A 22,676-nucleotide genomic window follows, 5' to 3' on the forward strand; every position below is an offset into this window, starting at 1 on the left:
TAAGACTAATTAAATTACAATGAGTTGATAAGTTGCACATGGACGAGTCCAGGTGTCTAAAAAGACACAGCTGGTGAAACATAAGAAATTCCAGAACAATTCACTCATTGAGAAATTAACCCGCTACAGAAAAAGATCTCCAACACACGCACGTTTATCTGCTGTTTGTTTTAAAAGAAAAGAACGGCCGAGCCTTTAAAACATCTTTTAATCAGGACCGACTGGCTCGGGGCTGAGAGCCACAGTCGGGAATCACTTACAGAGTTATGGATTAATGGATGGATATTGTTTGTTTGGGCCTTCATACAATTTGAGTAATCTTTTGTTTATTAGAAAAAGTGCATGGTTGAAGTCTGCTTGTACTCGCTCAATTACAGTTTCCACTGTTAAGGCATGCCATCAGAAAATTAGAGCGTAGATCACAATTCACCTCTGTCTTCACTCCAATATGCAATAATCCTGGTTATTATATATCTGCTTTACACAAACTACTGGGAAGTTCTACCATGATGTCTTTTAGTCAGCTGAAAAAGAAATATGGCGTCAACAACAGGATTTCTTTCGATAGTTGCAAGTAAGAAACTTTGTTACAAGGGACACCACAATCCTTCAGTGTCAAAATATTTCACATTTACAGAAATCTGTCAGGTGTATTAGTTTCACCTATTCACTGTTAACTCAATGTTGAACTCAGTTAGTCTGTGGCAATGTAGGAAAGTACAGCAGTTCTGGCAGGTCACAGGGCAGGAAATGAATAAGATTCTGTCTACTAATAGAAACAACAACCGCTCCACCAAACACTTCTGTGCTTCTTCTGAACTGGATAATGGATAAAATTCCATCTAAGGCTCAGAGGCAAAGAGTGACACTTGAATACGTCATGTTGGACTATCTGACGTGTAAACTACACAGCAAAGATGATGTTTTTCGTAAAACATGGGAACCTTCCTGTCATATATTGGTTTGAATGTTTCCACCATTCTCACAAGAGGGTTTGTGTCATAGCTCCGATGCTCTGCCTCTAACTGTACATGATGTTTCACACCCTGGATGTCCTCCAGACGGTTGTCCTCCAGATCCAGTCGTCCCTCACACGTCCTGCAGGAACCGTTGTTACGAGCCGTACGATGGCGACGTCCCCGGCTGCAGGTGTGACATGAACTGTAACCTCACCAACAGCTGCTGCTTCGACTTCACCGACACCTGCACCCTCCCGAGTAAGACATCGTTTCTGCAACAGTCAAGTTTGACACCTGTCGATCATCTTGCTGAGCTGTAAATCTTTATTTGAGCGTCCCAGCTGACTCCACGATTGTTCTCCACAGGTGAGCAGTGGGAGTGCACCAGGGTTCGCTGTGGAGAGAAGAGGCTGGCGCAGAGCAAATGTCACTGCTCCGACGACTGTCTGTCTGCAGGAGACTGCTGCACAAACTACAAACATGTCTGCCACGGTGAGAGCGGGACAAGAGAGGACAGGAAAGATCAGATACAAACGCAATTAAGCTGAAGGCCGTTCAAGAAGCTGTAGATATGAACATGCACCATGCAGGTTATTTAGGTAAACTTGATGTAAATAACCTGGATTTAACTGAAGAGGTGCTGATACGAGAAGGAGACTCGCATGTCTGATTTCAACACTGATAATCGCTTGTAAGACTTTGTTTGTTCAGGATTCCTTTCAGCATCAAGTGGCTCTTGAGATCATAAATCACAGTTTACACGTTAAAGTTTCTTTAGAAGATCAGAGGTGTCTGCTAACGGGCAGGACGGGCCCGAGCAGGAGGTTTTGTCAATGATATATTTAAAGCCAGATTCATTCCTGATGTTTGTCTTTTGTGCTCTATTTGAAGTGTCAGATGTCACTTTTCATTTAATGGTTTTATCCTGAAATATACTGAGACTCTTATACGTGCTGCAGGTGAGAGACAGTGGGTGGAGGACGAGTGTGAGGACCTGTCAGCCCCAGCGTGTCCAGCACAGTAAGAATCAATGAGTTTGCTTTTTCACATCTATAAACATGTACTAACTCGCAGTAAAGCACGTACAGCTTTGGTTTGAAGGCTGCTGCAGATTGAGGCCTGCAACTAACTAATGATTATTTTCACATCTGATAACTTTGCCAATTGTTTTCTAGATGAATCGATCAATCGTTGTCAAAAAAAAGTGAAAAATGTCCATCCCAGTTCCTCAAAGTCTCAATTTGATGTCTTTAAATGTCTGATTCTGTCAGATCTTCAGTTTAATGTGATATAAATCAAAAGAAAGCAGGAAATGTTCTGACTTTTTAACCTTGACAGTGCTGACCTCAGAGTGTCTGCTGGTTAACGATGACATAAGGAAAATGGCACACGCAATTCCTGTTTTGGTCGCATAATTGAATTTGCGGTGGATAAAGGTCGAGGTGTAACGTGAATTTTTATTTCATTGACATTTTGGTTCTGATGCAGTCAGCTCTTCTACTGGACTCTGGACCTCATCACTGTAAGTTGAGTCTGTATTTTAATCTAATCTTTTCTCTTCCTGATTACATTTTTTCTCCCTGTCGTAGCTTTAAGCGACAGCCTCTGCTCCTCGTCTCTTTGGATGGACTACGGGCCCAGTACCTGCAGAAATGGAGCCGTCTCATCCCCGTTCTGGACAGACTCAGTGGGTGTCGACCACATTATGCTTCTATTATACTTTTAGTGTCCTGAGAGGAAAGATATCTTACACAAAGCTTAGATATTTGGCTCTATAACACTCCTGCAACGTAAAGAGGTAGTTCAGGTTTATGAGTTACTTATCCACAGTCAGTGTATCACAGCACAACTTATTTTAGCAACATAAAAAACTGACTGAAAAGATCAATATCAGTTTAAGTGTACACTATATTTATAAAGTATTTTCACTGCTTTACCTCCGTGAGAGCTCTTTCCCCCGACCGGAGACTGAAGCCCCTCAAAGTCACCAGACTCCCTTCATAAAAACAGTCATTTTACCTCGCAGATCAGAGGAATTGCTGGTCTACCGTTGCCTCGAATGGTTAGTTGTTCGTGTTTGTGTGTAATTCTGGGCGTTTCAAAGGTTTAGCTCAGATTCACCAAAGTCACATTGGACCAGAAACAATCAAACAGATCAGGGCAGTGGAAGATCAGCAGCTCCTGAGTCCTGCACAGTTAAATTACTGTTTTTTATCAAAGGAGTCTGGTGGCTTTGGGGAAAGTAGTATAAGGTGAAAGTATTGTAAATATAACGTCTACCTACACTGATATTGATTTCTTAACGTGGCTAAAAGGGTTTTTTCCAAACAACTTGTCCACAGCAACACTAGTCCACCTGCTGCTTCTCCAAACTGAGGTCATGCAACCGCATGTTAAAAAAGCTGAACTATCCCTTTAAGCACTTGCTGATGAGTGATTGATACTGAGCGATACCAAAGCGTCAGCATGTGACGAGTTGGGAATGAGATTTCTTACGAAGCGGACCTTTTAAGGAAGGACAGCAGCGGTGGATTTGCATCCTGCTCACAGGATAGTTTACACAAGTATAGTTGGACTGGTTTCGAAGATTGCCGAAGGATATTTAGATTATTAGCCAATGAAGAGTTTAGATTCCAGATCTCCTACCTTTCTGGCTTCTGAATCATTCCTGAGCCAATCGATAGACGAAAGAACAAAACTTTGTCATGATAAGACAAGTCCAGCTGCTCATGAATGCCAACTTCTAATGAATTCTGACATCTGCCAAAACCAGAACCAAACCAGCATTCATTGTTGGTTTTGCCCTGCAGGAAATAGTTCAATGGAAATTGACCTTGCACAACCTTGAAGTTGAAGTCTATGCAAATTGAGTAGTCTAGGGATCATTGTGCGTCAGTTGCCTTTACCTCCATAATGAATGTTTTGAGCCCTCATGGAGAGTTTTGACATGCACAAGCATCATTATTGTGAAGTCTCCAGCTTATTCAGTTATCTCCGGCCAGCTAATGTGTTTCCTCTTCTGTTTCTTTACGTCACAGAGACATGTGGGACCTCGACACCGTACATGCAGGCAGCGTTTCCCAGCAAGACATTCCCCAATCACTACACCATTGTAACGGTAACACGAAACACTGCTTGACAAGGGAGTCATGTACGCATGCAGGCACTCATGAACATTTGCAGATGTGCCTGTATGCGTGTTTTGATTTCTTGCTGCAAACATTTTGCAGTGACAGATTGAAAGTAAAATAATGAACTGTTGTTACTGTTGTTACTTTTACTACTGTGTGTTCAAACTGCAAAATAAGGTCACTTATGACTCTTTCTATAATGAACTTTTCATCCATGGAGGTTTTATATTTGACAAACGTTCCTCTAGCACAGAAAATTCATTTAAAAATCTGTGTCAACACAAGGTAGAGACTTCATACACGTGAGAGTGTCATCCAGGTCGGACACAAAGATCCACAAAGCCCGACTTCACCGACAGACACACATGACATCAATGCAATATGTCGGCACACACAGCGAACAATGACCTCTGAACTTTTGATGACTTTTTACTTTATGTAGTGTTTGTGTTGTGAAACGTGCTGTAACAACAACATTGTCATTTTCATTCAGTTGACTTGTGCTTGATAGAAGTCGACTCCCGCCCTCCCGTCTCCGCCCCGGTCTGTTAATTCAGCCGCTCTTGTTGCTTGTGAACTTTAGAGACTTTCCACACAAACATCTGTTTGCGGCAGGCGTCCATGTTTCCCAGAGCAAATGCACTGTGATGCATTTAGATATCAACTTCCAACTTGCAGTGGATTGCAGCACATGGTCCGAGCATAACCGCATAACCAGGAAGTAAACCCGGAAACTAGAAGCAACGACGTGGGTGTTTGCCCAAGACGAGCAGTTTTTATTGGAGTTAATAGGCGCCATCTTTGGGTCAGGTATCTAGTTCCTTTATACATCTATGGGACGGCAGTGTTGGTCTGTTGGTGGCTTTGTGCACCACTTTGGTGAAGACTAAACTATCTCAACAGCTTTTGTAACCTGATGCTCCAGATGGGTCGTTAATAATAATCATCTACGAAGGCGCCGCTAGAAACTGTTTGTTAAACACCAGCTACAAATGTTTACTCCTCTCCTCTCCTCTCCTCTCCTCTCCTCTCCTCGCCTCTCCTCTCCTCTCCTCTCCTCTCCTCTCCTCTCCTCTCAGGGTCTCTATCCAGAGTCGAATGGTTTAATCGACAACGTCATGTATGACCCGGTGTTCGACGCCATCTTCAGTCTGTCCGGTCCGGAGAAAGATAACCCTGAGTGGTACCTCGGACAGCCTGTGAGTCTTCTTTGGTGTGATTCATTGAAATTAAACTCGTTACAGATGCAGACTGGATGATGCATTTACAGAATGGGTGTTGACGCACAATGACGTAAATCATAGTTGTCTAACTATCTAAGTTAGTAAACCTCAACGTACTCTGTGCTATCTCAACTTTGACTCTGCTCTCTCCAGTATAATATTAATTGAAAACATAAAAATTCAAGAATGTCATTTACCCCCAAAAAACTGTTGGCATTACTTTCCTTCAGCCAGTCTGCAGAAAATCATTTCAGGCTGCATAAAGCTCCAAAAACTCAGGGCAAATAAGTTTTCCCGACCGTGATGTGAGCCCAGCGTAATAACTGAAGGCATTTTAGTTGACTCTGGTTGGAGGACAGTAATACCCCTTGCAGAGATGTGAGAAAGCTCCAGTCATCCGAGTAATAAAGTTGCAAACCAGACAACAATTATCATACCTCATACCTCTGGTTTCAGCACACACAAGAAGACTTATAGCTCAAAACATGAGACAACGGCTCAGACGGGCATCTTCTCTTTACAAAACACAACTCAGGTCATCGCACACTTTTCCACCAACATGCAACGGCTTCTGTTTCGTTTCCAGACCGGAGCACCAAAAAACAACAGGTTTTCCTCGACATGCAGTGAGAACAGAAGTGGGCGTGTCATGTTCTACATAAAGCCTAAAGTCACAATCACATCACCTCAGTGGGTTTTTTACAATCTGCACAGTGAACGACATCCTCTGTCCTGAGACCCTCGAATCGAATGAGGAAAAACCTCAGGAAGAGCCACAGAGGAGGGATCGGTATTTAACTCAAACCATTTAGTGGAACAGCAGATAAAGAACAGCAGAAGCATCTGAGAGTGATTGACTTTCAGCTCACAGCTTCTGATGACAAGTCACAGATTATAATCAGACGCCCGGCCTGTGTTTTACTGAGGACCATCTGTTCTGATTGTCTCTGTAGATTTGGCACACGGCTCAGTACCAGGGGTTGAAGTCGGGAACTTTCTTTTGGCCCGGATCAGACGTTAACGTCAACGGAAGCTTTCCCAACATCTACCAACCTTACGATGGGTAAGACTTTCCTGTTTCCACTGGAGAACCTGGAGTCCAAAGGTACTGGTTGTGCACCATCACTAATAAATAGGCAGTGTAAGGTCCGACACAGCACAGATAAACTCACAATAAATTAAAATATGGGTCCTAATAAGCTGCTTGCACTCTATGTGGACACTTTTCCGGTGAGGACAGCGGCACTGAAATCAAAGTTAAGACATCTGTACTCCAAACCAGACGCGTTTCTTTTGTACGCAACAGTTTCCAAATTTGTTTCTGGTTTTTCAGCATCACCGTAAATTTTTTGATGATGATGCACATTTCCTCCCCTGGAAAGCAACCTAGTAAAACCAAAGTGTACTGTTTTATCTGCTGATGGTCACCTGACTTCAAAAAACAGCTTTTCAAAGGTGAACATGTGCATCTGTATATGACTCAGGACTTGAGGTGCAGCATAAGTAAATAAATTAAATATATTTTTTTCCTGGAGATCATGTGAGAGACTTTAACGTGGTGTCAGCGTCTGAATGAGCACAAAGATCTCAGTCATGTTGATGCTGAAAGATCAGAAACTAAATTTGGGAACTGTTAACTACAAGTGAAAGTACAGATGTCATAACTTCTGTATTTCCTCAGAATCTGGTGCCGTCCTCCCCAGACAAAATGTCCACATAGCATACCAGCAGATGAGGACCCATATAAGAGTTTCTGCACAGGCAGCAGCAGCAGCAGCAGTAATTACACCCACATAGACGCGTTTCCCCACAGGGAACATCTAATGTGTAATTAAACTTTTCCCAAGAGGTCGCTGTTCCTGGGATGCTTGATAATATTAATGTTGCATAAAATCCAATTAAAGTGATTAAAAGCAGCTATAAAAGGATCCCAGCTGATAAAGTCCGAACAGATGTTCATAAACTTTATAAGCCTGTTGATTGACCTTTCTGTCTGTAGGTGTGTCACTCAGTTAAAGGCCTGTTTTTATTACCATTCTGTTGAACTGCTAATAATGTTGCATTTATATCCTGTTGCTCCATGACTACATCTGTTCATTCCTCCCAATGTTCTAATTAAAAGTCTCTCAGCGACCGCGAAAACAATTAGTTTGGAACAATAAGTCATTTTGTTTTTCTAAACTGGTGTCAAACTCAGAGAAATAGAGTCCATCATTACCTGAAAAATGTCAGAAGAAATGACTTTTTGACTGATAAATAATAATATATAAATATCTATACTGGGGTCTGGCTTCAATAGTGCACTTGTCGGGGACTATTTTCAGCGGCGGATGAGGATTTGGAGCAGCAGGACAGTGAATGCAGGACATGAGGCTCTTTTTATAGATGTGTTTTTTTCCATTTAAAAAGGAAAGACGCAGACGACTGAACTTACGACCACTGGTGTTTCAACACGTGGAGGTTTTCACCCCCATCACACCTGCCACACTTCAGTGGGAGCATGGCAAAATGTTCTCATCCCAGATATGATAATGTCTGGAAGCTATTTCTATTTAACTGGCCTGACTCAGTCTGACCTCCAGCCTTCCTTAGAACGGTTTGAAAGGTGCCAAATTAAACCCACACACTTTTACTGTAAGTCACCTGAAACTAAACAGTACGTTTTGTTCAAACCTACATTACCATTACCAGCCGTGACAGCGTGGCTGGGATTTTCCTCTTTTAAGTCTGGCACTGTTCACTTGTTTGGCCAAAGTCCGCTCTCTCACATCATGTGCTGCGTTGCAACATACACACCGATGTGGTGTGATCCAGTTGCATGAATAGCCTCCAGTCCAGAGCTGCTACAGTACTGGTGCTGTCAAATGTATTAAAATATCAAAACATGTCGATACTGAATATTTAAAATGGCTTCAGTACTCTGCTCTTTGCAGGATCAGTACGACACGATGGAAAAAATACTCTCACAACAAGACAATTAGAAAAGGACTTCTTCAGCTCAGCTTCAGGATCTCTGAGTACAAACAACAATTCTATACAATAAATTCTACGTATATACAAACATCTGTTGGTTAGGAACAGATTATTCCTTGAGATAAAACAACAAGCGTAAGATACCTAAGGGATGTAAAGCAAGTTATGTGACATCACTCACATCACTTACGTACATTAACTTACTGTCAACACCTAAATCTTAGTCACAGATGGGCTGTGAACTCCCGGAGAGAAGGTCTTACTCATCCAGTGAATGCATTTCCATATAGAAGAGTAGAAAGAAGAAAAAGTTAATGATTTTTTCCGTCTGCTTCAGTGAGTTTGGTCTGACTGGTCTGTTACAGGAAAGCCACGTCCTCGACTCCTATTCAGACAAACATTTCAAAAAAAGTTCTTCAAACATATCATTTTGTCTTCAGGAGACATTTAACAAAAACAATGTTCACTAACCGTCATCCTTCTCTGTTTTTAGTAAAGTACCATTCGAACAAAGAGTTTTAACTGTCCTGAAGTGGCTGCAGCTGCCTGATGGTGAACGGTTAGTGGTTCCAGTGTTTCCATGTGAAGCAGCATAGATTCGACTTTTAGTTTTGTTTGATAAATACCAAGTTTCTCTGACCTTTTTCCCTCCAGACCAGACTTCTACACGTTATATCTGGAGGAACCTGATAAATCTGGACACAGCTACGGTCCTGACAGCGGAGGGGTGAGTTCGCCGCAGATAAGGCTCGTTATAGCACAATTAAAAAGTCTGAAGTCCAGATAAACGATCTCCATAAATGTTTAATGACATCGCTAATCGAACAGCTACAACAACATCAGCAGAGTCTTGACTTTGACATTAATGAATAGCTACAGTTGTTTATTGAACATGCAAACATCAGAAGTGACTCATCCATCAAATCACTTTATGGTTGATTTTATCGGACTCCTTATCTGGAAAATGAGATGTGGTCACAGGCTCTTGCATTTACTCCTGGTATTAATTAAGTGTTCTCGTTGTATCGATTCTTCCCGCACTGTGATCAGATTGCAACACACATCTCTGTGAGGTGGAGCTGGTTGATTTGCTCCTCTCCTTGAGCTGACATGTCGCAGGTGTGAAGCAAGGCTGCTGTACGAGCTCGACGTATTTTACTCTGTGCAGAGGAAGGGCTGGTCTGCAGGGCGGGAAGAGGAGCTGTTGGATGATCAGATTTTTAGGCCTCCATCGCAACCAGTCATGTCTGGAGGCATTATGGTTTTTGGTCAGTGGTGAGTGCCACATCTCAATAACATCTTGAGGGAATTTATTTAAATTTGGCACAAACATCCACTTGAGCACTTGAGTATTACCAGTAAACTCGGCCCAATCTCCGGAATAAATATTAGTCCAGACGTTTCTGCAAAACCACAGATAAATCAAAACTGAACGATTCCTTATGTCGCAACTTTCCGTTGGTTTAGATTAAATATTTTATTCCACTCTTGTCACAACGCTGTGTTTATGCTCTGGTTAGATTAAAACAAACACTTGGTCAGGGTCAGAAACCATCATTACTAATGTAAGTTTGAGTCACTGACGCTCTGATCTTGCACAACCCAGGTCAAACTTTTTGCAATACTGGACAAATCTGGACCACTTTAAAATAGGTCACACTCTATTATATTTATATAGTTTATTATGTCTTTTAAGTACTTTTAGTATTGTTTGTTGTTTTGCACCAAAATACCTGTTTTGGTCGCCACAGAAACAGATGAAAATGTCTTCATGTATCTTTAAAAATATCCAGCAGTGTGACGGTCGTGTGGCAGCCATGTTGGCTGTAATAATGACGGTCGCAGCTCAGATGTCGACTGCTGAAATCAGATGTTTAAAAAAGACATACGACCCAAAATCACCAAGATTCGACACAGAACTACAATCACAACATGACCCATGTGTTTGGTGAAATATGTGGTGGACATTTTACGTTATAAATGACGACTTCTGTAATTATTCTTGTTTACTAAAGGACCACAAGTAGTATTAGTCTCATGCAACCAGGATCAAGGTCACAGTGACGTCATGTCTGTCACGTTCTTGTGAATGCGATGTGTCAGGATAACCCCTCGAGGAAATCTCATTATCTCGAGCACAAACATCGGCTTGAACTCGAGGATGAACCGATGAGTGTTTGGTGGTCAGCGGTCACTGTTACCTCACAGCTCAGGAATGCAGATGCTTATTATGACAAAATTAAACGGAATAAAATGACGAAGTGATTGAATTTTAATCCAAAAGGTCAAAGATTAACTTCACTGTGACATCATAATGTCCTGTGACTGTAGAGGTCGTCTGTGCTGCCGGGTTCAACACGTGACTGAAGCATCTGTAGCTTCTTTGCAGCAACATCCATATTTGAAACATTGTACTTCACCAAATCCTTGTATATTAATATTTATATATATACTGTATATACACAACAGATCAAAGACATGAGGTTACATTTAAAGACTCTGCAGATAAGGCCGCACAGATGTTTTATTAATGTTACCTGATTAAACCTCCTCTCAGTACTGCATGAGCATAAACAGACTTATCTGATGGACACGCTGCTGTTGGACGTAAGGCTCCAATCTAACAGGTACTTCAAAGCTGTTGTTTGAGTCTTGGTGGCCGGGGACAGTTCCCAGCACAGCTTTGATCCGTTTTAGCCCCAAAAACAAGTTTAGACACAACAATGACACGATAAAGATCAACAGCATGTTTTTGTTTCTCATGACAAAAATAATCTGGACAATAATGAGCCAATCAAGCTAACGATGAGTCAACCGTCACAAATACAGTCGGAAGGCCTACAACCGAAGTTTGGATTCAGAGAGTTGGATGAACAGATGTGAAAATGTGAAAGTCACAGTTATCGAATTACCTAAACAGACAACGAGAGCATGTGTTGTTTACATCGTGGGTTGAATTGGATTAAAACATGAATGTAGCTGTGAACCAGCTGCAGACTGTCACCGTCCAAGACAAAATAAAGCTGACAACACAACTTACAACACAACTTTTCAAAGTGGACACTATCGATCCAGAAGGTAATCAATCCTCAGTAATTGTTATAATAATAATAATTATACTGTTGTTATTGAAGTTATTCAGTTTCAGGCTGACGTTTCATCAGATGTTCTCTGTGCGGCCGCTGTGTACTGATTGTAATCGCTGTTAATCCAGAGAGACGGCACCACATGTTCTCTGTGAAGGAACAAACCTACAGACTATTCACAGCTTCATGAGAAGCTGTCAGATCATGTTTAATTGCTCAGATTAAATGTTTTCCTTTAATCATTGGCTGTTGGAGCCTGTTAAATATATTCTACAGTGGATATGAGTCCAAGTGAAAAAATGAAGTAAAACAACAATTCAGGGACAAGTCTCGACCAGAGCTCCTGTAATAAACCCGCTTGTTAACAATTTACCAGATATTTATCAGCTTCTGAGCAGTAACTGTCACCTTGGGAACATTTAACACTAAGATAATCTGCCTGCCTGAACTCTGAGTATGTTGGAAAACACAGTGGTTCACGTGCGAAGGAGTGACTCATACACAAACAATGCAGCTAAGTGGTGTGAAGCAGGTCATTTCCAACTGCGAACATCTGTTTTAAGAACAAATACAAGGATGTTAATGAACACCTGGGGAAAATTTCCTCTCTTAGTTGTGTTGTGAGTGTGAGCATTTGCATTTGTTGTTTCTTGATGAGTCAAAAGAAGATACAATATAATTTTCTTATCGTGAAGAATCAGTCTGCAACATGTTAGTCCGTCTGTCAGTACTGTCGGACATCCTGGATGTGGCTGTATGCTCAAACATGGTGAACATACCGGCTTAAAATCAGCATGTTTGCACTGTCATTGTAATTATGTTAGCATGTAGCCACGTAGCACAAAATTCACTTGGTTAGGGTGAGGAAAACATCACGGTTTGGCTTTAAATACCTGTTTCGGCTGCTGGAAAGGTCCCCAGGTCGTCTTAAAAACATGCAGTGGTGTCACGCTGCAAGTGCCGAAACGTGAGTGCGTTGCGTCACATTTTGTTCGAATGTCAATATGATATGTAGCCTGCGATGCCACATCAAACTTGGACGTACCAGTGGTTTGCAGAAACGTTAACTGCTAACTTTACATCCTTTTGCTTGGTGTGGACTGTGGAGCCTCCATCTCTGTCATTAATCTGTTGCTCCATCTCTGGCAGGCCTTAATGTTCATCTGTGCTTCTCGTGATGTCAGCAGGACACAGAGATAACATTTACTTTATGTAGATGAGCTGCAGGGAGTCCTCTCTTCTAAGGGGCCTTGTCTCTGGTTGCCTTAGTTGTGTACTGAAACTGTCTGCCAGAGATGATCTGACCTCTGACACGTTCATCTCCACCCATCATCCGTCACAGCACAAACAAAGACTCTGCATGATCGGGTCCACCCATTTTATCTAGAAATACACCTTCAGTTTGTTGAAGACGTTTCACCCCTCATCCAAGAGGCTTCTTCACTTCTAACTAACTGGAGGAGTTGCAGTAAACTCTGTGTGAGTGTCCTTACAGAGTCGTTACGGACGCGTGCGAGCTCTGAGTTTCAGAGTCGTTCAGAGCTCACACGCGTCCTTAAGTTAGTCAGAAGTGAAGAAGCCTCTTGGATGAGAGGTGAAGCGTCTTCAACAAACTGAAACAAGCCCAGTTGCCCACGATACAGCAGATTTACCATGACCTGGATGACTAAGAACCTTCATCATCACATTTAACCAAACAAGTAACTCATCCTGAAACCATCTCTTGGAAAATACTACCAGCACCTATTTACAAACAGGAGATGCATAATTGGTCATGTTGCTAACGAGAGACCGCCGCCTGATTACTACGGCCCCATATTCAGATTACAATCATGGTTTTACCAGCTGTTGAACGCAAAACACAGCTGAAAAGTCGCTTACAAATGCTGCAACACAGACTCAAACTGCAGGTGGAAATATGGCTTCCTCGTGTCATCTGTGGATTGCAGAAACATTAACTGCTAACGTAACATCCTGGTGGCTGGGCTGCACGTCCAGCTGCACGTCAGAGAGCTGCTGATGTCAACATTTGTCAGTAACGGATAAAACAAAATGCAACTTTTAATTGGAAACCTCATACTGTAAAATCTGTTCACCACACACACCGTACTGAAACATGCTCATCTCCACCCTGCCACACCTCCTTCTGGCACAAGCAAAGACGCTGCACTGCATCATATCAACCCATTTAATCTGGAATGACACATTTTTATCCAACAAGGTGAGCTCATCCTGAGTTGGGGTTTATTGTGATTGAGCCAATGAGTCAGACAACGTGAACATATACAACCAAACAAGGTGTTTGGCCTCAAGCCACTCACTAATTATTGCAGTTTACAATTCAGAATCATGATTTTGAATGTTGAACTTTGTTTCTTTCAACCGTTTTCCTGCAGCTGGTTCAATCCATCCAGGGCGTAGACAAGATCGTCGGTCAGCTCATGAACGGCCTCAAGCAGATTGGCCTCCACCGCTGTGTCAACATCATCATCTTGGCAGATCACGGTAACACAAGACGTGACATGGCTTTGTTCAAAATACCCCTAACAACGTGGTTTATGTGTTGTGATGCCTGGATACACATGATCAATATCAACATACTGAGCTATGAATCATCAGCTACAATGCAACAAGTCCCTGTTCTTTATCAATATCATTATATCATTATTTAGTCACAACCTGCCGCTGAGTCAACTCTGAGTATCATGTTGTAGTGTTGAAGCTAAAGTCCTTTCAGGGCGCGGATCATTTCAGTAATCCATCACAGAGAAGACTGCCATTAATCAAACATTGTCAAAGATATAAAAGAGTCACGCTGTTATGGAGTTCTGGTTTCATACATCAACAGTGCCACAACAAAGAGCAACAATTAGAGACACTCAATCCTGATACAAAGGAAATCTGACAGAGTATGAACGCTGACTCTGTAACCTTATACTGTGCGTCTGAGGACAAGTTTTAACACTAACTTGTGCAGGTGATTTCCAAGTCTTAGACTGTGGGCCTCCTTTCAGACAAAGCTCCCCACCTTAGTTTACTGTACTTAGCGTCCGTATGATGTCATGATGGTATCATGATTATGTAATTTGATTCCATAGACATTCAAAATGATATATTATTGCTGTTTGACAAAACTTAAGGCCGTTATTATTTTGATTGAGGACAAGGTGAGGACCCAAATGCAGACACACACGGGAGGAAGGAATACGGGAACTAAAGCTTTAATAAAACAAAGCTGAACGATACGAGAAAACAAGGAAAACCGAAAAACGAGTCACGATGGACAAAAAGACAAAGTAAAAACTAAAACAAAGTGCAACAACAGCAAAGTACAAATCAATGAGAAACAGAAGGGACAAAAACCAGAAACATACCCAGGCGAGACACGAGGAGACACTGGTGATGACACGACGGAGTAGCGACACAGGCAAACGTGGACGAAGACAGAAGACGACGGAACGAACTGACGAAGGCATCAGGGAGAACAAAGACTATATACAGACGCACTAATGAGGGCATGAGGTACAGCTGGAGTGAGGAGTGGACAGGACAGATGAGGGAAGGAGGGAAAAACACACGGGAGGAACTGAAAAGCAAGACGCGACACACAAGGGTACAATTTCAAAATAAAACAGGAAACACAAGAACGACAAGAAACAGAATCACGACAAAGGCTCCACCAAATACACAAATAACTTCTGCCCGAAGACATTTATTGGTTTCGTATCTGGGGAAAGTGGGACACACACACATTTACACAATTTTATGTGATCTCCTTTTGATAACAAACCGTCTGAACAGATGTTCAAAGTCGTCAGATCGCTGTCCTTTTCACGCTACACAACCTTCTGCCGCGTACAGTCGTTGAGGTTCTCACACTTCACGACTGATCAGCGACAGGAGGTAACACACTGATTGTGCAGCAAGGAGAAAAAAGAGGCGAGCCAGGATTACTCTGCACTGAACAGTCTGCCTGCTCGTATTGTTGTTACACCTACTGAACATTTCAAGTGTAAGCAAATGGATTTTTACAGTGTGATGAAACCTTTGGCTTCCTGACCAAATACCTCGATACTGATATCACACCAATACCGAAAGGATGACTATTAATACTTTAACACAGTGAGATTTCTGATCAATAGTCATCTAAGAGTCTAACAGTCTGGTACATCACTTTACTGTAACACAGCCTTTAAAACCAGGAGAAGACAGCACTTATGTCATATCATCATATAATTATATTGTGTGTGAAATGGCTGCAAATTACATGAAATCAAAGCGTCTGTGAATCAACGACTCATGTGTTTTTGTTTGTTTGTCAGAACAAAGAGAAATTATCAGCGTTCTGGAGGATAATATGACAGAGATCATATAACAGCTGTGTACTGTTGCAGGTATGGAGGAGACAAGCTGCCAAAGGAAGGAGGTGATGCAGGACCTGGTGGGAGACGTCAGCAAATACTGGGTCACCGAGGGACCGTTTGGACGTATCAGAGCCAGAAACAAAGACACAGTCAGTGAGTGAACGTGCGACAGAATCCAGATGATCGCTGCTTTTATGAGAAGACTTGTAAAAAAAGACATCAAATCCTTAAAAGCCTTGACATTTCATCAACCCTTCCAGAAAAAGAATTAAATCCACCTGACTGACGAGGTGCAGTGGACTGGATCCTGTTGACATGTTTTCAGTCATTCAGTGGAACGAACGCACCCACAGACTTACTCCTGACGTTCAGCCAGCCGTGTGACGCATAGTAAGGTGGCTGAGTGGGTGGTCCTGTCTATCTAGGTTAATAGATTAAAGATCAAACCACATGGCAGAGTCACATAATACAATGTGTATCAGTGTTTTGCAGCCGTATCGTGGCGCCTGTCCGTTAGGGTCAACGACTTCTCACACATTCCCAGCCTGTGACAAACGCTTGAAGTCATCTCGTCACCGGATGTTCTTCTTGTAACTCGAGGGAACAACAATACTACTGTTTATTTAATTAATGGGTTTATTTGATTATAAATACAATAACAAGCATCCAGTGGGCTTTTATAACAATGTGCGGAAATCTGTGATATTTGGAGAAACTCACAAAAGCTGAGATTCTTCAATATTTACACTGGATGTCGTCTGTTTATTAGTCAGAGCCTGCATGTTGGATTTAACTCCAATCACTATCATGTTTAATATCTCAGAAACCACATTTAATGAAAAAAATGTGTTTTCTTCAGTGAACGTCTTCCACCACTCACTCTCTAAAGCTGTCCCGTCGTCAAAAGCCTAAAAAGCCCCCAGAATAAACCCAAATGTGCGTCTCTTCCTGTCTTTTTATTGATTTTGTATGTAGTCCAGATGCGCAAATAATTCCCCATTAGTTTTAGTTCAGATTTGGGCTGCGTCATTCTTAAATTCGGGAAAGCAGGCAAACATTTGGGTGTTGTAGTTGCTGTAGCAACAGCAATGTTGACGTCATTCGTTTTCTCCCTTTCAACAGTTGACCCAGCTGGACTTGTCGCTGACATGACTGTAAGTATTCAGAGATCACTCCACCGCCCACGATAAGTAAATGGGATAGATCATCAAAGTGTATGTGAACACATGAATGTGAGGATTTCAAATTTTTGGGTGATTTCAGTGTAAGAAGCCGGACCAGAAGATCAAACCGTACCTGAAGGCCGACCTACCGAAGCGCCTCCACTTTGCCAACAGCCGTCGCATCGAAGATGTAAATGTCCTGGTGGAGCTGAAGTGGCTGTTTGAGCGGTAATCCATCACACATCTGGAGTTTGTTTGCAGATCATTTGGTTTTATTTTTTTGCTGTTTCAAATGAACTTTTGGGAGGACAAGCCATTACCTCACTCTCGCTATTGAAGTCTGTGGGAGATGCATGGAGAAACACACTAAACCCGACGTATCTATGCTGATGACTATGACTTGACCAAATGACTGAGTGCTGATGAGATCGCAGTTCCACCATGAACAGGAGCAGAGGCACAGCAACATCTATTTAAATCATCAGTGGTAAACCTCCTCTCTGAAGTGTGTTCTTTCGTTTCCTGGAGGCTTTTCTTCATCAGGAGTCATCAGTTTCTACATGCCTCTCCCATAGACTTCAATACAGCTGACACCACAGTCTGGCACCACAAAGTGAGATTTAAGTGAGTCAATGCCTCTTTCTTCTTTATTAGGCTCCTTTGAAACAAAGACACAAGGCCACAAGTCTGTGTGTGGTTAACTCCATGGGACAGATCAATAGGTCAACCACAATGCATGAGATGGAAAACCTCATTATCTTCATTAAGAGAATGCTCATCGTGCAATCTGGTCATTATTCATTCTTTATAGGAGGTTAATGGTGTAGTTTTCCTACCACAATGCCTGTGAGGTAATTCTCTGTAGGGGGTTTACAGGGGACCTTTAACTTTTATAAATCACACCTGGTCTTTGTTCATACCTTTACCTCCCTCAAGCTCTGCACACTGATCTCATTTGTTTTATGCCAAAACTGAAGAAGAGTCGTGTTTGTTTTTCCACAGGAGTCCAGGATCTCTCACCTTCTGCGCTGGTGGGACTCACGGCTATGACAACGACGCTGAGAGCATGCACGTGAGCACTGAGGATTCCTGCACTGTTCTGTCGTATTCGTCGGCAGTAACGTCCTCTAGAGCTGCGACGATTGATCGATAAACTACTTATTAATCGAATCATTGGTTTGAGTCAAAAAAAGCCAAAAAAAGCCAAGATTTTCTGATTCCGGTGAATATTTTCTGGTTTCTTTCCTCCTCCATGAGAGTAAACAACATTTTTTCATCATTTTCTGACATTTTAAAGACCAAACAACGAATCGATTAATCGTGAAAATAACTGACAATGACAGCAATCGTTAGTTGCAGCACTACTGTCTTATGCTACCCCTAAGCAACAGAAAGTGAAGATATAACACGTTTGACATCTTTGTATTGTGCTGCAGGATTTCTGTTCAAGTTAGCATGCTAACCAGCTAGCCCCTAGCCACATTGTACCACAAGAGTTGATAGTCTGATATTAAAGAAACGACAACAATCCCCCCGGTGCTCCCAGCTCCCAATGCAGACAGCTAATAAAACTGCTAGCTGTACAATTAAATGAGCTAAATAGCTTACAACACCTGCGCTATGCTGAATTGGACACGTGGTCAATTCTTACATACTGCACCTTTAAGTTTGCATGTTTTTTTGTTGTTTTTTTTACCCTCCTGACCTTTTTTTCCCCAACATGGCCACCACGGCCCCGTTTCAAATGTCTCACTTCCTCTTTTCTCGCAGGCCATGTTTCTCAGTTATGGACCCAAGTTTCATTACAAAACGGAAATCGAACCCTTTTCCAACATCGAGCTGTACAATCTCATGTGTGGTAAGTTTGTGTGTTACGTCAACGTTAACAATAACACGCATTGACTCAACCTGTAAACATGAAAGGGTCATTGTTCCACGCAGACATCCTTGAAATTTCTCCCACCGACAACAATGGGACTCATGGGAGTATGAACCACATCCTGAGGGAGCCGTTCCACACACCCAGGCTCCCCGCTGAGCAGAGCTCACCCGATAACTGTGCGCTGGTGAGCCTGGGCCCTGCAGACAGCCTGGGATGCTCCTGTCCTGTCCTGGTGGGTATCATTACTCTTATTTGCCTTGAAAATCTAAAAAAAAAAAAACTGATTTAAGAAGAAGAAAGGAAATAAGTAATATCATTCTGAAGAGCTTGTGGGTTTACATGATGATGGCCTGAGAGCACATGCCAGAAAACCTGCTGTTCAGGTGTTGCTGGTTCACCGTGCTGTGTTTCAGCATCAAGAACATCTCTGGCTGGATTTTCTGTTTTGTTTCAAACCATTCTAGAAAAAAACAGATATCCACACGATATCAGATGTTCACTTCAAGATAATTGTAGCCCACAGAATTCATGATGAATTGTCTCCTTCTAATCTTCTTGGCAAGGTTTTGTGCAGCAACAGTGGGCACGCACTGTGGTAGTGCCTAACTACTGCTTCTTCTTCTTCTTCTTCTACTTCTTCTTCTTGCTCTTCTTCTTCTTCTTGCTCTTCTTCTTCTTCTTCTTCTTCTTCTACTTCTTCTTCTTCTTGCTCTTCTTCTTCTTCTTCTTCTTCTACTTCTTCTTCTTCTTGCTCTTCTTCTTCTTCTACTTCTTCTTCCTCCTCTTCTTCTTCTACTTCCTCTTCTTCTTCTTCCTCCTCTTCTTCTTTCTCCTCCTCTTCTTCTTCTTCTTCTACTTCTTCTTGCTGTTCTTCTTCTTCTTCTTCTTCTTCTCCTTCTTGCTCTTCTTCTTCTACTTCTTCTTCTTCTTGCTCTTCTTCTTCTTCCTCCTCCTCTTCTTCTTCTTCTACTTCTTCCTCCTCCTCTTCTTCTTCTTCTTCTTCTTCCTCCTCTTCTTCTTCCTCCCCTTCTTCTTCTTCCTCTTCCTCTTCCTCTTCTTCTCGACTGTGACAATGCAAAAACAAAAAGAACTGGGAATGATTTAGGAGGCACTGGATTAGCGGTCTCACGATATAATGATAATGATATATCCCAACAGTACATCAGACAAATGACTTCTCACTTTACAACAATACATGATGTAATTTGGATGATGCTCAAAAGATGTGCTCAGATTTCAAACAGATATCTGATGTACGTGCAGGAACAGGGAGCAGTGTCTGCATCATGCAAACCTCACTGGAGGTTTGCATGATGCAGACACGATGATATCACTTGTAATGGGCGTGTTTCACATATTCCAGAAGGAAAAAAGCTGTCAAGCGAGTTCTGGAAACATGATCTTGAGATTCTTGGTAATTTGAGTTGCTGGAAAGCAACAAGCACCAACTGATTTTCTTACTCTGTATACAAAAAGGTTGCCAGCTCCTGTTTCCTAGAAACAGTGATAAACACCTCATTTTTCCTAATTAGTGTTTCATGAAGGAACCATTTGCTCATTTATCATCTGATCTCTCAGCCTATGAAAATATGATCCAAGCTCAAGATACGAGGTGTCGTACTTCATCTTGTTCCGACTTCGTGGAACGTTCTCGGCTCATTCAAGCGCTTGACCTCCAGTTTGTCTCGGCCAGATGCTGCTTTTCACTTCGGTGGTGAGAGCAGTATTAACTGTTTTACTCCGTTTCAGCTCAGCAAAGTGTCTTTATATAACGTATATCACAGTGGGTGACAAGGTGTTGGAAACAAACCACACCACAAGCTCTCACCCCTGGCACATAGAATACTAAGTACAGAAAGTACAAATCATCAGATGTTGGCTTGTAATAAAAAGAGTTAAACGGGTGGAGATTGCAGTTTTGCATTACAGTTATTACTGAAGTCCTATTTCTGGGATTGGATACATGTGGCCACTTTAAATCCAACAAAAACTGCAAGGGAACAGTAAAGCGGCCAGCTGGTAACAAACAATATGTTATTACAGCTAAAAGAGGACGCTGAAATATGCTTCTGAAAACATTTGAGGAGAGAAACAGACGATGAGCAGGATGTGTTGCCCAGTTTAATATAATTCAGATCACACATATTTATAACAAAAGCCCAGAAAGAGGAAAAACTACTAGCATTTTAATTTAATCATTACAGACCAGTTACATTAATGAAACAAATAAGTATACAATGACTTTATGATTACGTTTTTTGAGTAGGAATTAAAGATGATTTCATTGGTCGCCTGGCAACAAAATGCCATCTACAGGTCTTTTGTTGCTGATGGCTGATGGTGGGTATCAGAGGAATCACCAGACTGTTTTCATAAACACTTAAAAGTTCCTCGCAGTCACTTTAATCAATAATAATTATCATATTCTTGATCCACCTCTGGCGAACGTCCTGGTCCTCTGGAAGAATCCGTGTGAGGAGTATCAGACAGACAACTAGTCTTTTTTTTTTCAAAGTTTGACTGTACAGGCTCTTTCTGATTTCCTGGATTATTCCTGTAAAAAGTAAAGTCACATAGAAAGTGAAGATAGAAAGTTCATCTGACCACAGATGTGATACAAAGATAACAGATGTGGTGGAGATCCCCTTCGCGCCACACTAACAACTCCTATCATAGTTTGTTTGTAGCAGCTCTGATATTTAAAACTTACTTTCTCTTCAGCCGAATGTCAAAAATCCCTCTGGGTTTTCAGTTATTGCAGCAGAGTGAGTCCACCTGTTGTGCAGGGTGTGTGGAGACTGCATCCTAATCAGTGATTGAGAGCAGCTTGAAGCATTCCCATCAGAGCCAGTCAGGGTGTGACGACGCCAAGTGGTTCTGATTCTGTCCTGGACTCACTGCAGACCTCATCCAATCAGACTTTCAGCGTGAATCTCTGCTCTGATTAGGCCCATTGAGATTTTAATCAAGACAGTGAGAAAGGCCTTACAACAGCCTGCAGGTTTCTTTTGTTTTCACTGAACCCCGTCACACCCAGTCTCCTTTACACAACTTTAATTTGTTTTTCATTTCATTTCATTGGTAACACTTTAAAGGGCGGTGAAAGTAAGAAACACACTTCAGATCTATTTCAGTCCGTGTGGTTTGTGGCAGGTTCTCGGGGATTACTGCTGTCTTTTTTTCCCCCCACTGTGGTCAAGTGACAAGACAGGAAAACAAATAAAACGCAGTTTTATCATTTCCGGCCCAGAAAAAATTGCCACGCTGAGCAGTTTCTGTATCAGAGTTATACTGGTATTAGGTGACACAGGGCGAGTAAATGTAGCCAGTAATGGCCTGATGCATCTTACCACAGAAGCTTAGTCACCGGAACAGAGAAGACAGCGAAAAAAAGTCAACGATGTCTCTTTTATCCATCATTTAGTTTGTCTTTACAGTGATTCACGGCTGCTTTCCACAGCTCACTGGACAAAGATGAGCTCATTGCTTTTGTTACCTGGAAGAGAGGGACCATTCTCCTCTGACCTCACCCTGAGATCAGATGTTGTGTGTGTGTGTGTTTGGCTGAAATAATGTGGTGACCAAGTCTCTATCAGCTGTGTAGCTGTGGGAGTGCACTGATACTCTTGTGATTGTTAGGAATTGCATCCCCATGAAGTTGGGAAACGCGGGGTCAACAAGGGTCAAGACAGCCTGACTTTGAGTCCAAAATATGAGCAAAGCTTCAAAAATGTTGCATCCCTCCAACTCGTACTACACACCACGATAGCAACGTTCACCAGGGCGCTCCCTAATCTAATCTGCCTCGCCGATTATCAGATCAACTACTCTCAAAAAATACCTTTTCTGATTACCTGAACCAGTTTTCAAAAAAAAAAAAAAATGCTCTGCTCTG

The 22,676-nt window shown here is 42.0% G+C and overlaps 1 protein-coding gene across 1 annotated transcript in view; it reads left to right on the top strand.

The window, feature by feature from the left end:
* LOC140993514 (venom phosphodiesterase 1) overlaps positions 1-22,676 on the top strand; it is a 40,321-nt gene that overhangs the window by 5,851 nt on the left and 11,794 nt on the right. Inside the window, exons 3-18 of the mRNA XM_073462973.1 lie at positions 1,062-1,217; positions 1,326-1,451; positions 1,919-1,979; positions 2,549-2,646; positions 3,998-4,077; positions 5,170-5,289; positions 6,267-6,376; positions 8,780-8,845; positions 8,941-9,013; positions 13,769-13,877; positions 15,767-15,889; positions 16,859-16,890; positions 17,000-17,127; positions 17,902-17,971; positions 18,670-18,757; positions 18,841-19,013. Of these exons, the coding sequence (XP_073319074.1) occupies positions 1,062-1,217; positions 1,326-1,451; positions 1,919-1,979; positions 2,549-2,646; positions 3,998-4,077; positions 5,170-5,289; positions 6,267-6,376; positions 8,780-8,845; positions 8,941-9,013; positions 13,769-13,877; positions 15,767-15,889; positions 16,859-16,890; positions 17,000-17,127; positions 17,902-17,971; positions 18,670-18,757; positions 18,841-19,013 (1,613 nt within the window). The remainder of the gene's footprint in view (positions 1-1,061; positions 1,218-1,325; positions 1,452-1,918; positions 1,980-2,548; positions 2,647-3,997; positions 4,078-5,169; positions 5,290-6,266; positions 6,377-8,779; positions 8,846-8,940; positions 9,014-13,768; positions 13,878-15,766; positions 15,890-16,858; positions 16,891-16,999; positions 17,128-17,901; positions 17,972-18,669; positions 18,758-18,840; positions 19,014-22,676) is intronic.

This window comes from Pagrus major, chromosome 3 (assembly GCF_040436345.1).
Source record: "Pagrus major chromosome 3, Pma_NU_1.0".
NCBI classification, from domain to species: Eukaryota; Metazoa; Chordata; class Actinopteri; order Spariformes; family Sparidae; genus Pagrus; species Pagrus major.